Genomic DNA, 15,791 nt, shown 5'->3' on the forward strand with positions numbered 1-15,791 from the left:
CATACTAAGGAAATCATAGATCCATTTGAGTCTTGAAGTAGAATGCCAGTTCTCAGTTACCCACAGGAATAGTCTGAGTAATGTAAAATATTATATTATCCCAAATTATTTAAATTTGGCTTTGAAAAGATTATATGGACATTTTCTTCAATAGATTTATCTTCTTAATTAGGATCAGGCTAACATTAAAACTACTTTGTGTTCCCTGATCAAACACTACTGGATAGCAATGATGTCCCAGGAGCAGTAAAGACAGCTATGTAAAGAAACTACCTGAGAGTGAACCTCCAGTTGGATAATTTAATAAGTATTCCACTGTGACCCCTAGAATGCCTGTTCCATAGGAACATCTTACATCATCATCTTAAGTCTTTTCCTCTCCCACTCCTTCCAATCTTACTGAACCCTGGCTGTCCCCTCATGACAGTCTCCCTGGCCATACTGTCTAGTACTGGCTGCACCTTCACTCTTTCTCCTTAGCTCACTGGTCTAAGTAGAGGAGTTGAAATATTCCTTGCTCCTCATAGCCACCTCCAATTTCCCCACTTCCTCCATCACTCAGTTACCTCTCTACCTTTATGGCTCATATTATTCATATCTACCAACCAGTCAAAATTCTGGTAGCTGTTGCCTATAGTCCCCTAAGTCACTCCCTTTCCTTCCTCGATGAATTTGGTGCTTACTTCACAATTTTTCTCTCCTCCCCAATTCCTGCCCGCATACTAGGGAACTTCAACATGCATATGGACTCTCCCTCAAATACCCTAATCACTCAGATTCTCAACCTACTCTTCTCCTACAGGCTACTCTTCTACCTCATCTCACCACACACACCCTAGATCTTGCCATTACCTACAAACGTACCATACCTATGTTCAAGAATTCCAAAGTCCCCTCATCCAACCATAATCTATTGCTTTTCACTCTCCCTTTGCCTTCCCTTACAAAACCCCACTCTTCGGCCATACCTTTTGATTCTCTCCCACATCAGCTGCCCTGCTTTAGTCACTCTCTACTCTTCTCCCCAATTTGACCCCTGGGTGAACCAATTCAATTACACAATGTCCTCTTCAAATCTCTAGCCTCCTTACCACATCGCTGATTACACTTAGCCGAGCCTCAGCCTTGGATCATTCCTACCATTTGCCACCTTTGCTTCTACATATGTGCTAAGGAAGGAAGATGTAGAAAATCATACAAACAATTCTAAGTGGGTTGCACAACCTCAACTGGGCCCTTGCTGTTGTTAGGTAATCCTATTATAAACTCCCTTATAAACTCACTAGCCCACTCTCCACAATGGCTTTTCTAAACCTTTCATCACTCCTCAAACCTCCCAGAGCTCTCCCTCCCCACAATCTCTCAGCTGAGAACCCTGTGTCTTTTTTTATAGAAAAAATTGAAGCCACTCACCATGAGCTTCCTTTTCTCCACTCTCCCTCATCTCCTATCCCACAAGTGCCCTCTACCACTATCTCCTCCTTTACCCATCTCACATGAAGTGGCCTTACTGGTTACTAAGGCTCTCTATTACCTCTAGAATTAAATATAAATTGCTCTATTTGGCAAGTTAAGCCTTTCTCAATTTGGCTCCAACCTAATTTTCCAGGCTTATTGCCCACTACTCCCTTTCACACTCATGTACTCTATAGTTCAGCCACACTGTCCTTCTTTGTTGTCTTTGTACACCCTGCCCCTTACACACACACACCCAAACACACCCCTAGCCTGGTGCCATAGTAGATACTTAACAAAGGCTTGTTAACCTCATATCACTCATACCACTTTCTTCTCCCCTTTTATGCAATATTTTAATTTGTATTCCATTTATCTGTGTACATCTTATTCTCTGTGTCCCAGGTTGTAAGCATCCTGAGGGATGGAAACCTTGTGTTATTCACCTTTTAGTTCCCTCATATACTAGCAAAAAGCCCACTGCACACAAAAAATAAGTGTGTCAGACTTGGAAGTCATTTAGTCCATCCCCAATCTGAATCAGAAGACTCTCCCTTTTATTTGATCATCTAGTCCCCACTTGAAGTCTCTAATGATGAGTTTACTATAGAATATAACAGTGCATTTCATATTTGGAGAGCTCAGATGATTAGCAAGTTTCTCCTTATACCAAATTGAAATCTGCCTCCATTTCTACTCATTTTTCTCTAATCTACCCTCTGTGATCAAGCAGAATACATATAATCTCCCTTCCATATGAAAGGTCTTCATATATTTGAAAAGTGTTCACGCTTCTCCCCATATTTCATTTCCTCAGCTAAACAACCCCAGGTCTTAATATGGCATGGTGTACAATTCTCTCAGCATCCTAGAGCGTACTCTCCTCTGACACCCTCAGCTTAGGAAAGTTCTCCCTCTTCAAAGTATCCGAGAGTACTTTATCTGGCTCTCTCCTTGGCCTCCTCTCTCTCTCTACCTGCTACTATAGTTAACTGTTGGCTCCTTTTATATTCCTCCATTGCAGGATAGAAGACCCTTTACATCAGGGCTGTCAATTTCTAATCTTTGTATGCCCAGCCTTTAGCATACTACCTTACACTTTGGAGACACTTAAAAAGGTTTGTAGAATTTGAATTTGGCATGTACCCGTCTTGCTAAAATCTTTCCTAAAATGTGGTGCCTGGCTATGAAATGGGGAATGATAGGAAGAAAGGTAGGCTTGGGAACTTGTGTTGGTAGGAAGCCTGGTTTCCCTACCACTATCAGGGAATGTTCACAATGCAGGGTGAGGCAGAAAAGTATGTTGCAGGGTGACTCTTGACCCTTTTGCCACTCCATATCTGTACTGTGTCACTTGCTATTTAGCAGTTTACTAAATATTACACAACTTTCTTCAAGCTTTTCTTCAAAAAAAAAAAAAAAGATCCCTTGTCCTCCTAAAACTCTGAAGGTGCAGCCTTTTCCCTTTAATTGGGAGGCAGTTGATAAAGCAGTCAGGGAGAAACCCTGGGTGGAAAGAATAGTGTCATTACTTGTGAACATATTGTTACACACTGAGCAAAATTTTCTTTTAACTCTTTATGGCTTCACATGAGCCAACACAGTGGAATTCCATATTTTTCACCTATTCATAAAGAACCACTGAAAGTCTGTCACCCTTGTACCTCCCACAGCACCTATCCAGTACTCTGGACACATTAAATTCTTGTTTTCAAATTCTAATTCTCCAAAGGCCCACTATTTCCTTAGTCAAAACAACCCCATGTCTTCCCCACCTCCCCAGCCCCCTTCAACATGATTTACTACAAGATCATGGTTCACACCAGTTAAATATCTTGAAAAGAGATCTGGGCCAGTACTCAAGTTCAGGGAGACCTGAAAACAAAGTCAGACTAATTTTGTCTTTAAGCCCCAACTTGCACATGCATGAGTCCCCCATGTACAGATATGGCCTCTGACGGGTAATGGAAGTATGAAGTTTACAAAAGGAATAATGAATATTTGTCCTGGCCAGGCCTGTCTAAATTATTGTGTTCAATTCTGGAAACAATATTTCAGATGAAGGATTGACAGGACGACGCAATCTGCCCTCCAATGCTTCAGAGGATCTTTGGAAACAATGTGGTCCAAGCCTTCATTTTAGAGAGGAGATTAAGGCCCAAAACCTCAGAACACCTAAGTCATAAGCAGGCAAGCTGGAATTGCAACCCATATCCTCTAACATTCTAGTGTTCTCTCCACTATTGCCTACTGATTTCTCAGAGCCTGTGCCAGCACAGAGTAAGACCTGCCAGAATCTACCAAGCTGGGAAGGTTTCCTGTTCTGGGCAACTGTCTGGTAAGTCTGGAGAGGCTCCTCATTGTCAGGCTGGCCAAAAGGTGATGGATTCTGGGGTGGGGGAATCAACTGTATTTCTGTTGTCCAAGGAAGGGCCTCAAAAACATGAAGAGGTTCCTCACTAGCTGACTACCACAGCAGCTCTCAAAGTCCATCTACCGAGTTGGAGAGGTTACAATCTGCATCAATGAAAGGATACCTACACAAACAAAATCAGTCCTTTTGAGTATTAATACTAAATAAATATTGATCAGGTTGACAAATGGTAAAGAGGAAGGCAACTAGGAAACACTCGATATCTAGTAAATACCTTTTGTGTATCATGTGCAATAAAAGGATTAATTGAGGAAATTGGAAATGTTAACAAAGCAAAGACTTGGGGGGGCGGGGGGGAGTAGGTACTATTTTCAGATATTTGAAAGGATGTCATGATAAAGAAATTAGAACTGTTCTGCCTGGCCCCAGAGGGCAGAACTAGAAGCAATTGGTATAAATTAAGGGGGGACAAATTTTGGCTTCTCACCAATTGGAGCTGTATGCCTCAAGGCTCTTGGTTCCTGGAGTTCTGTAAGCAGCAATCAGATGAGCACTTCTGGGAGGTTGTATTACAGAGAGCAATCATTCTTCCAAAAAAGTCTCAGAATGTAATAGTTGTAAGGAACATCAGGTCATAAAGTCCAACATGTACTATGCTAGAGCCAGAATCCGCACCCCCTCCCCCCGCCCCAGCTTCCTGTGGCCATCCAGCCTCTATGCAGACTTCAAGCGATAAAAACAAATCTACAATTTTCCTCAGCTAAACTATTTCACTTTTGGATAGCTCTGTTAGGATAACTAATAGCACTTTAAGGTTCGCAGATCACTTTTACATATGTTTATTTTTTAAGCCTCCAAAATCCTGTGAGGTAAAGAGTACAGGTATTATCGTTCCCATTTCACAGATGAAGACAGAAGCTGAATTACTTTACTTGTCTATAATCTAACAGTGTATAAAGTGAGTCTGAACTTTGATCCTTCCTGATTTTAAGTCCAGCACTCTTCTACATGAAATTAAAATGTACCTCCCTATAACCTCATTGCTCCTAGTTCTGGCCTGTGAGGCCAAATAGAATACGTTGGAGAACCACAGTCTAAACACATAATAGAGTAGAGTTTTTTTCTTTTTGTTTTGTTTCCTCAGAGCCTAGCATAGAGCCTGTTACATAGTGGGCACTTAAATAGATGTTGAGTGATTGATTAATGATAGTCCTTAAAACACTTGAATATATCCATCACATTCCCCCTTAGTCTTCTCTTTTCAAGACACAGCTCCTTCAGCCCATTCTTATATGGCATAGTCTTCAGTTCCCTCTCTCCCCATGCTGGTCAGACTCCTTTGAACATGTTACAGTAGGCCAATGGCCTTCCTAAGACTGTGGTGCTCAACACCTGAATGACAATAAACCCTCCTTCTGAACTCTATCTCTATAGATACAGTCTAAGAATGCATTTTGAAATTAAACCCCCCTCAAAAATGACTAAAGTGTCCATACCTTTTGACCCAGAGATCCCACTACTAGACGTATATACCTCAAGGAAGTCAAAAACAGAAAGAAAAGTCCCATATGTACCAAAATATTTATAGCAGAACTTTCTGTGATAGCAAAGAAATAGCAAACAAATTGTGCCATAAGAAACAACCAACGTGAAGAATTCAAAGACATATAGAAAGATAACCGCAAAGTAAAGTAGGTAGAACCGGGGAAAACAATATACACAATGACAACAACATATATAGAAAGGACGGTGAAGCAAAACTGAAAGTTGTTTGGCTCTAAAGGCCAGGTGGGGGACTAAAGGCAGAATGCTGCATACGTTGGCAGATACCATCAGTGTGTTGGTTGGGTTTTTGGGACAGCTTTTCTTTTTTAACTTGTTAATAAGGGAAAGTTCATGGGATAGTATGGGGATCAGGGGAGAAGGATATAATTAGTATGTGATAGAAAAACAAAAGGCATTAATAAAACTAAAAAACAGGTGAGTTGGGCAACAGAAACACTATCATAAATAAGAAAGTAAGTAAAATCACTAAGTAAATACAACTTAAGATTGCATGCTGATGACTCACGCGGAGCTGACAGCACATTAAAATACCTGGATCTTTTTTAGAGGAACTATATTGTCTTGTTATGTGTCCCCCATCATGGACTTGTGAGGTTGATTACTGGAAGGAAGGAAAGAAGGAAGGAAAGAAAGAAAGAAAGGAAATAACCATTTATTAAGCATCTGCTATGTGTAAGGCACTGTGCTAAGCACTTTTTACAAACATCATCTCACTTGGTCCTCACAACAATCCTGTGAGGTAGATGCTATCACTATGTCCATTTTACAGATGAAGAAACTGAGGCAAAGGATAAATGACTTGCCTCGGGTCATGCAACTAATAGTATACGAAGCCAGATTGAAATCAGATCTTCCTGACCTAAGTCAAGAAGTATAGGTTTGGTTTGAGATTCCTTCTACCTCTGTAATTCCTGAAGCAATTAATCCCAAAAGACTATACAGGAACAACCTTTTTAACTTTAATTTGGCTCATTATTCAGTAGAGTCAATCCTGCTAGCCTACTGCTACTGAATTTGAGCACAAATGTTAGGATACTTCTGCTTTTCTGAGTCCATGTGATTTGGTTACTACTGGGAAGATATGTCATAGCTACCTAGATTATTACAGTTTCACCCACAAACAGGAAATATCATGACACTTACTTGGAAACATCATCGGTTTTACAATGAAAAGACCTGGGTTTGAGTTCTGATGCTTCAATCAATAAGGATTTATTAAATGCCTACTATGTGCCAGGCACTGTACTATATACACTGGGAATACAAGTACAAAGAATGAAATAATCCCTATGAGCTGATAGGTTACAATCTGACACTTCACAGCTGTGTGATCTTGGACAAATTCCTTAACTTCTCTGAGCCTCAATATCTTCAGTTGCAAAATGGTGCTCAATGCTTGTACCATCTACCTCACTGGGATACTGTCACTCAAGCCTCATGTACTTTTATTATGTTTAAATAATGTTTTGGAAAAGAGAAGACTTTTAGGCAAAACATTTCACCTCAGTATCTTTATCTGTAAAGTAGGGATAATTTATGCTAATTTCATAAAACTGTAAGGAAAGCTTTGATAAACTATAAAGCATTTTAGAAAAGGGAGCTCTCATCATGATCACACTACCTTCTAGATGGCATGTATATAGTCTAGGAATCTAATGCTGCTTGTACTTGCAATGGTTAGCTGGATTGCAGAATGATAATTAGAACTGAGAGGGACATAGTAATTAGAGATGTGGCAATAAGAGGATAAGTGAAAGCTGGCAGCATTTTTTCCATATATGCTAGAAGAACAACCATCTCTAGGAAATCCCATTAAAAGGCAGATGAGGCAAAGTGAAAGGGTTGGTACTGCTGGACAGAACCTTGGAAATCATCTAGTCTTCATTTTACAGCAGAGAAAACTGAGAGGCTCAGAGAAGGGAAATGATGCGCCTATGGTCACAACGGCAGTAAGCAAGAGAGGCAAGATTTGGAGCTAGCTCCTCCGACTCCTAATAAACAATATCTTAACTCAATAATAACACAATGAAGAACTTGTCACTGCTTTTCATTTGTGGCAAGCACTCAAAATTCATCTTTAAGGAAGTAATAAGAAAAAGAAGTATTAATTTGGCACATCAGAGTTTATGACTCTGGTATACATTAATTTTACCCACCATACTTTAATCCATGGACTCTTCCTCAAAACTCCTCTTACAGAATTTTGTTCCTATCCTGTTAATTTCTTATTCTTCCATCATCATTTGCCTCACTTCCCTCATGGACACTTTTCTAATTGGGGAGAAGTAGGGTTTTTTGGTCATTGTCCTTTTTTCCGAGCCAGTTTTTCCTTAGTACTTCTCAAACAGAGCTCAGGATCCTTGTGGGGCATTAGGCAGCCAATACAAGTATTATTTATTATTCCCATTTATAATTGAGGAGAGGAAGACCCAGAGAAATAAGGTGAACATCCAGAGATCAGTCAGAAGGTGGAAGAACCAGAGCTCAAATCTCCCTAGGTAGGCCTTATGTTCTAAGTTCATTTTTCTATCCATTATCATCATGATGTATGATCTCTAAGGCATTCAATATTTCTTTTTTAAAAGGCTTATCTGTCCAAATTTCTTTTTGAAATGGGGAGAATCGGAAATGTGACATTTTATCTAAAATACTCAAGGTAATTTTGCAATATAATATTGTGTCACAAAGGGCTATGTGGTATGTTGCAATAGAAGCCTGGTAGGCTACTTTTCAGGAATGCTCCAGAGAGGCCTGTGGGCCTGAGTGAAAGGTTAGACTAGGTACTCTCTAAGGTCACTTCTAATCCTAAGAATCTAGACATACTGAGCTCACCTCACAATTTGTTTTTCTATTTATCCCAACTTCTATATCTTTCTAGTTATCTCAACACTGCAAATTTCTGTTTCTCTTTGAGAATATTAATACTTCAGATTTGTACAGCACCTAACATAATCTCACAGAACTTAAGAAAAAGTGTTAGAACTGGAGCGGACCCTAAAGATCGTGTAGTCCAATGCTGACACTTTAAGAGGAATGGAGAACCTTGTCAAGAGGCAGTGCCAGCCGGGGGGGGGGGGGCAGGCCTGCAACCCAAGTCCAGGGTCCTTCCACTAACCACAACACTGCTCTTACTTCATACTCACAACACGACACTGGGAGGTCAGAGTTGTAAGTGATGTCACTGTTATTTTAGAGAAGGAAACTGTAATTAGTTCAGAGAGAAGTATGACTGGTCAAGCCAGGACTCAAACCCAGGTTTTCTGACACCAACATTTTTTTCACCCCACTATGCTGTCTTCTATGACTTTTCATGAGACCTAACCTTAACTTCCTCCAAATTAAACAGTTCCCCCAGAATACTTGGGCAAAGTGCTTGCCAGTCCTTCACCTTATCCTCTTATTGAAAACCCACTAGTTGCCTGCATAGTATTTGTCTCTAACTATGCAGAAAACAAGGCCATTTTCCATTTCTAAGGGCAATCTTCCACATTCTCTCCCTTCCTTCTTTTGTTGCCCTCATGAAACACCTGCTTAGCTATCTCCTTTGGTTCTAGCTCATGACTCCAAGGTCTTTGTCACTATAATTTGTGATGGCTTCCTTTGACAAATAATGTTTCCCAGGGTCATATGTACAAACAACCAAAAGGGATCCCTTTAGTTTTCACCTCTGCTTGTAAGAAGTCCGAGTTCTCCAATACTGCACAAGCACAGTTTTTAAAAACCGAAGTGATATGACTAGCTTGGCCCTTTAAAAAAAATACCTAAACAAAGAGCTTTTAGCATAAAAACAGGCCTATAAGGCAAGAGATTGATGACTTGAAGATCCAGAAAGGCACTTTTTTTTTCTTTTCTTCTCTGTACATACAGCTGGGTCAGAGGTAAGAACGTCTGCCAGGAAGCCCCTTGCCCCTTGCCTTGGGGAGAAGTATAGCAGGAATATAAGTTAAGACGTGCAGTTTTGCTCAGGAATAGAGGGTGTCATCAGCCAGGCAAAACTACAGGAGTATCTTGTATCCTGACAGAAGCCTGAAGGAAAAAGATAACCAAAGAAAGCAACATATATGTCTAGTGGCCTCAAAAATAAACAAGATCTGTGGAAGTGGTTCTGGAAGACTTTCCCTTGGCCTCCTCAGGTCTGACCAAAACTAGTCAATGGGGTAGAAAGGCACAGGTCCCACATCAACCTCTCCACCCCACTTGAAGCATGATTTGACAGGGATGGTGAGCTTAAGAATTGTGACTTGTGTCCCCAGGAAAGTACAGAAAAGTGAGGTCATATCCTCAGATAGCCTCTGTCTTCTTAGGGACCAGATAGGAGCAGGAAGCAGAGTCAGGAATGGTTCCCCTGTTACCTTCAGGGCCTAAAAAAATCAGGAAATGATAGTGATTGGGGGAGCAAGAGAGCAAAGTGAGATAGTCTCTGGTGTTTGGGCTAACTCAGGACCTGGTCCAAGTGGGGCATTAAGATAATGGTGTTTGGTGAGCAGAGTTGGAGAGTTGTGGCACAAAGAAAATATCAGGCACACACAGCAGAGCCAGGTGGGGATCCCCTCTCCTGTCAAGCTGAGGAACACAGACAGTCCTTAAGTACCCTTTGCCCTGACCAAAGGGCCTGATCAAAACAGATAACTGAAGGGAGCAGAATGTATTGTACCCTCAAACTGAACAGTTAGCAGAGAGGGGATGAGGACAGGTTGTTAGTGGATAGATATCTAGTTATGAGTTTATGTTGTGGGGTAAAGAGAATTTCTCCTGAAGCTTAAGAGCTGGTTACAAGCAGTACCTAAAGTAGTCATGTTAGGAGGAGAGAAATCTGCAATAAGCTCATGGCAGAATTTGAGAATCATTGGGAGGGAAGTGGAAGAGAGTAGGTTGGGGGTTTTCTTGGGCATGGGAAATTACCCCCAGGCACTTAGAGCCAGCTGGAGTCAAGCAGTGGCACAAACAGCAAGGCTTGGGGAGGTCAGGGAAAGATCAGTGCTAAGTCTGGCATGAACAGACAGTATATGATATAGAGAAAAGGAAAGAAGAGTAGAACTTAAGGTTCATGATGTAGAGAAGAGAAAACAACTGTTTCTCACCCATGGGGCCTGGTAACCAGCAGAGCACTAAGGGGGAGGGTGGCAAGGGTGTCAGCACCTGCAGGGAGCTGATTTTTGTTTGTCCCAGAAGGTGGAGATGTGTACATAGACCTGTAGTCATTCCAGGGTATTATGGATGACCAAATGCCCTGCATTAACCCAATTGCCAGAATCTAAGGGTGTCCCCAAACCTCAAGCCCTTGAGGGATCCCCTACTTCTCAGTGTACAGGGAATTCCCTCCTCTTCTCCCATTCTTCTTTTGCATGATATCCCAGGTCTCCCCCATCTTTCCCCTGGAACCTGGGTCCTTGCTCCTCCTAACCCTAGGGAGTGGTATGGGGGAGTGGTGGCTCCATTCATTCTCTCCCAACTCCTTCCTCTGCCAGAGGGTGCCCCCCACCCAATGCCTTGCACTGGCCAGGTATCTTTCCCTAAAACACTGCAAATCACAGGATTCACCCACTCCTCTTTTTTTAAAGGTCCTGGCAAGTCCAGGCTCCAGCTACTAGTCTCCTGTGTGTGGCAGGAAGCCCCCTAATCCTCTGGTTTGAGGGAGGGTCCCTCCCCTACTTCTCTCCTCCTGCATTGAAAGAGTGGGCCTCCATACTCCGGCTTTCCCTGTTTTGAGTTTGGAAAGGAGTGGAGTCTCCACATTCCGCCTTCCCCTGCCCTGGAGGAAGTGGAGTCTCCACTATCACCTGCCTTGTGGACAGAGCCTGCCACTCTCTGTCTTGCTGGGGGCAGGTCTCCACACTTCCAATCCCCTAACTTTTAGGGAGGTGGGTCTCCAAGTTCCCTACCCCTGTCCCCAGATATTTGGGGAGTGGGAATCTCCAAACTCCCCAACAAACTGCATTGGGAAGAGATAGGGGTCTCCACCCCCCCATCCCCCATGCATTGAGGAGAGATGGGGGTCTTCACACTCCCAATCCCCAAAATTTCAGGGAGGTGGGTCTCTACACTCCTCATCCCCTGCCTTACAGGGGTCTCCACATTTCCCATCCCCTGCCTAGGGAAGGAATCTCCGCAGTCCATATCCCCTGCCCTGGGGAGTTTGGGGAGTGGGAATCTCCAAACTACTTCCTATCCTACTTCATTGGGAGAGATGGGTGTCTCCACACTCCCCATTCCCCTTGTCTGAGGAAAAGTGGGGGTCTCCACGCTCCCCATCCTCCCTGCCCAGAGAAAGATGACAGTCCACATGGGGGGGGAGGGTCCCTATTCTCCCTGCATTGAGGAGAGGTGGGGGACCCCACACTTCACATCCCGGGGAGGGAGAGGTGGGGGACCCCACACTTCACATCCCGGGGAGGGAGAGGTGGGGGTCCCCACACTTCACATCCCGGGGAGGGAGAGGTGGGGGTCCCCACACTTCACATCCAGGGGAGGGAGAGGTGGGGGACCCCACACTTCACATCCCGGGGAGGGAGAGGTGGGGGTCCCCACACTTCACATCCGGGGGGAGGGACCCTATTCTCCCTGCATTGAGGAGAGGTGGGGGACCCCACACTTCACATCCCGGGGAGGGAGAGGTGGGGAACCCCACACTTCACATCCCGGGGAGGGAGAGGTGGGGGTCTCCACACTTCACCTCCGGGGGGAGGGACCCTATTCTCCCTGCATTGAGGAGAGGTGGGGGACCCCACACTTCACATCCCGGGGAGGGAGAGGTGGGGGATCCCACACTTCACATCCCGGGGAGGGAGAGGTGGGGAACCCCACACTTCACATCACGGGGAGGGAGAGGTGAGGGTCCCCACACTTCACATCCGGGGGGAGGGACCCTATTCTCCCTGCATTGAGGAGAGGTGGGGGACCCCACACTTCACATCCCGGGGAGGGAGAGGTGGGGGATCCCACACTTCACAACCCGGGGAGGGAGAGGTGGGGGACCCCATACTTCACATCCCGGGGAGGGAGAGGTGGGGGTCCCCACACTTCACATCCCGGGGAGGGACAGGTGGGGGTCCCCACACTTCACATCCCGGGGGGAGGGACCCTATTCTCCCTGCATTGAGGGGAGGTGGGAGACCCCACACTTCACATCCCGGGGAGGGAGAGGTGGGGGTCCCCACACTTCACATCTGGGGGGAGAGACCCTATTCTCCCTGCATTGAGGAGAGGTGGGGGACCCCACACTTCACATCCCGGGGAGGGAGAGGTGGGGGACCCCACACTTCACATCCCGGGGAGGGAGAGGTGGGGGACCCCACACTTCACATCCAGGGGAGGGAGAGGTGGGGGATCCCACACTTCACAACCCGGGGAGGGAGAGGTGGGGGACCCCATACTTCACATCCCGGGGAGGGAGATGTGGGGGTCTCCACACTTCACATCCCGGGGAGGGAGAGGTGGGAGTCCCCACACTTCACATCCCGGGGGAAGGGACCCTATTCTCCCCGCATTGAGGGGAGGTGGGAGACCCCACACTTCACATCCCTGGGGGGTCAGGTCACCAGCTCCCCATTCCCCCTGCCTGCGGAGACCTGGGGTCCCCATGATCCCACCCCAGAGCCCTGGGGCCCCCCTCCCCCCTCGGCTCGCTCGCGCCGGGGCCGCAGTGCCGGTGGCGCCCGTGTCCGCGCGCCCTCCCGCGCCTCCCGCGCCCGCCGCCACTCACAGAACTCGGCCACGTAGAAGGAGACGGCGTAGTTCTCCTCGCACCAGTCCAGGGTGGACGTGGTGGGGCCCCAGTAGCCCTCCCGGTCCGCCCCCAGCGGGGCCATGGCGCTGCTGCCTCCCCGCCGAGCCCAGCCAAGCCAAGCCGGGCTGACCGCCGCCGTCACTCAGGCAGCCCCGGCCGGCTCCGCCTCCTCGGCCTCCTCGGCGTCTCCGCCTCAGCCGCCGCTGCCGCCGCAGCCGCCACAGCCCGGCTCCGCCCCGGGAAAAGGGCGGGGTTGTCGCCGGGGCCGCCCGGGGCTCCTCAATCCCGGCCTAGAGGAGGAGCTGGGGGCGGGGAGAGGGCGTTGTCGCGGCGATTCCCAGGAGGGAAGGTTAAGGGAGGGGGCTGTCGTCCGGAGGTGGGACCGAAGCGAACGCAGGGAAGGGCGTGGGTGAAGGGGCGGGTACCTTGGTTGCCATGGTAACTGGATGGCGGGTGGGGCTGGAGTATTGAGGCTAACGCGCGAAAAGACCTCGTCAGAGAGGAGGGGAAGGGCGCATGAGTTTGTTGAGGGGACTGAACGCGGGCGGGGTAAAGTAAGAAGGTGGTCTTCAATGACCACAGTAAATAAAGGCCGAAGATGCCTGGGGAGAAATGTCCCTAGATTGCCATCAGGGTTCCCTTGATTTCGTGCCCGTCTCCCTCCACCCTCCTTTTTTGTGGGGTCCAGGCCTTGAAAGAAAGTAAAGGGAAAGGATCCTCCAGGATAGAGATAATACCAATAATTTATGCAAGACATGTATATGCTTAGAGTTCATCTAATCCCAGGGAACGCTCGTAGGAGTCCGCAGCGGAAGGAAGCATGGAGCTTAACCGCCGAGGAGGAAACTGAGCCTCACAAACGAGAAGTCTCTTTCTCTAGGTCATTCGGCTAAGAGCAGAACTGAGCCATGAACTGAGCCATGAACGCACATTGAGTCAGTCCTCTGGCTCAACAATCAGAGTTCTTTTCAGTACACCAAGAAATAACTGCACATCACCCAGAATGCCAATTAGTACAGAGTCCATACAGATCATTAGTCCCAACTCCCTCCTATTTTTGTTGTTCAATCATGCCCCACTCGTTGTCACCCCATTTGGAATTTGTTGGCAAAGGTACTGGAGTTGTTTGCAATTTCCTACTCTAGCTCATTTTACAGTTGAGGAAACTGAGGCAAACAGGGTTAAGTGACTTGTCCAGGGTCATACAGCTAGTTAAGTGCCTCAGGAAGCTGAGTTTTCCTGACTTAAGGCCCAGCACCCACCGAGCTGCCCCAAACATACTCTTGGGGGTAATAGGGATCAGATCCGGGGGCCACACACATACAAGACAAATGACAAAACAGAGGACCGACAACGAGAAATTCAACACATTCAGATTCAACAATCAAGTGCCCAGGCACTGCGTTAGATTTTGGAAATACAAAGACAGCAGCTTCTGTCCTAGAGAAGCATACCCTTCTATTGGGGTATAGGGATAGTAATAACATATATACAAAGATCACTAACTTGGAGTATGGTGTTCAAATCTTCCCTCTGGGAATTACTACCTCAGTGACTTTAGGCAATTTCCCCAAATGTAAAAAGAAGGGGTGGGATTAGCTCATGGATTCTGAACCTGGGGTCTGTAAACTTGTTTATTTTTGTTTGTTTAGTTTGGAACTTAAATATTTTATCTTTTTTTCCAATTATATGTAAAAACAATTTATTACATTCGTTTTTTTAAATTGTTGAGTTCCAAATTATCTTCCATGCTCTCTTCCCTGTTCCTTCATTGATAAGGCAAGCAATAAACTTATTTTCTTTTAATATTTTGATAATTGTATATAAATATAATTGGTTTCCTTTGTGATTCTATGTCTTATATACATTTAAAAACATTATTCTAAGAAGGGGACCATAGGCTTCACCAGACTGCCAAAGGGGTCTTTCACACAAAAAAGGATAAGATTAAAAACTCCTGGATAAAATGGTCTCTGAGGTCTCTTCTAGATCAAGACCTGTAATAAACAGTAATAATAACCAATATTTAGATAATGTTTACCGCTTGCTAGGCACTGTTCTTAGGGTTTATCAAGGTCAGCTACGGCACTGATGGTAAATTCTTCAACTTCAAGCCAAGACCAAAGTGGAGGGAACATTGGTGCATGATTTTCTGTTTGCAGATAATTGTGCACTGAATACAGTCACTGAAACTGAGATGCAACAAAGTATGAATCGATTCTCTGCTGCGTGTACTAATTTTGACCTAACAATTAACACCAAAAAACACAGGTGCTCCATTAGCCAACACCACACCATTCATATGTGGAATTATCAGTTAACAGCAAATGGAGAAGTTTTGAATGCTGTGGAAAAGTTCGCTTACCGTGTAGTGTCCTTTCCAGAGATGTACACATTGATAATGAAGTTGATGCACACATTGCCAATGCTACCTCTGTGTTTGGGAGGCTCCAAAGGAAAGTGTGGGCAAGAAGAGTAAAGTATTAAACTGACTCCTAAACTGAAGTTCTACAGAGACATTGTGCTGACCTCCTTGTTGTATGTCTCTGAAGCCTGGACTGTCAACCAGTATAGGAATATACTGAACATCACTTGGCAGGATAAGGTACCAGAAACTGAAGTCCTTATTCAAACTAAACTGCCAAGCATTCAAAACTCTCCCTCAGAGAG

The 15,791-nt window shown here is 45.4% G+C and overlaps 1 protein-coding gene across 1 annotated transcript in view; it reads right to left on the minus strand.

Moving 5' to 3' along the window:
- ACER3 (alkaline ceramidase 3) overlaps nt 1-13,308 on the minus strand; it is a 213,898-nt gene extending 200,590 nt beyond the window's left edge. The window contains exon 1 of the mRNA XM_036744926.1: nt 13,098-13,308. Coding sequence (XP_036600821.1) covers nt 13,098-13,203 — 106 coding nt within the window. The 5' untranslated portion in view covers nt 13,204-13,308. The remainder of the gene's footprint in view (nt 1-13,097) is intronic.
- Between the last annotated feature and the right edge of the window lie 2,483 nt (nt 13,309-15,791).

Source organism: Trichosurus vulpecula, chromosome 2, assembly GCF_011100635.1.
Source record: "Trichosurus vulpecula isolate mTriVul1 chromosome 2, mTriVul1.pri, whole genome shotgun sequence".
Classification (NCBI taxonomy): domain Eukaryota; kingdom Metazoa; phylum Chordata; class Mammalia; order Diprotodontia; family Phalangeridae; genus Trichosurus; species Trichosurus vulpecula.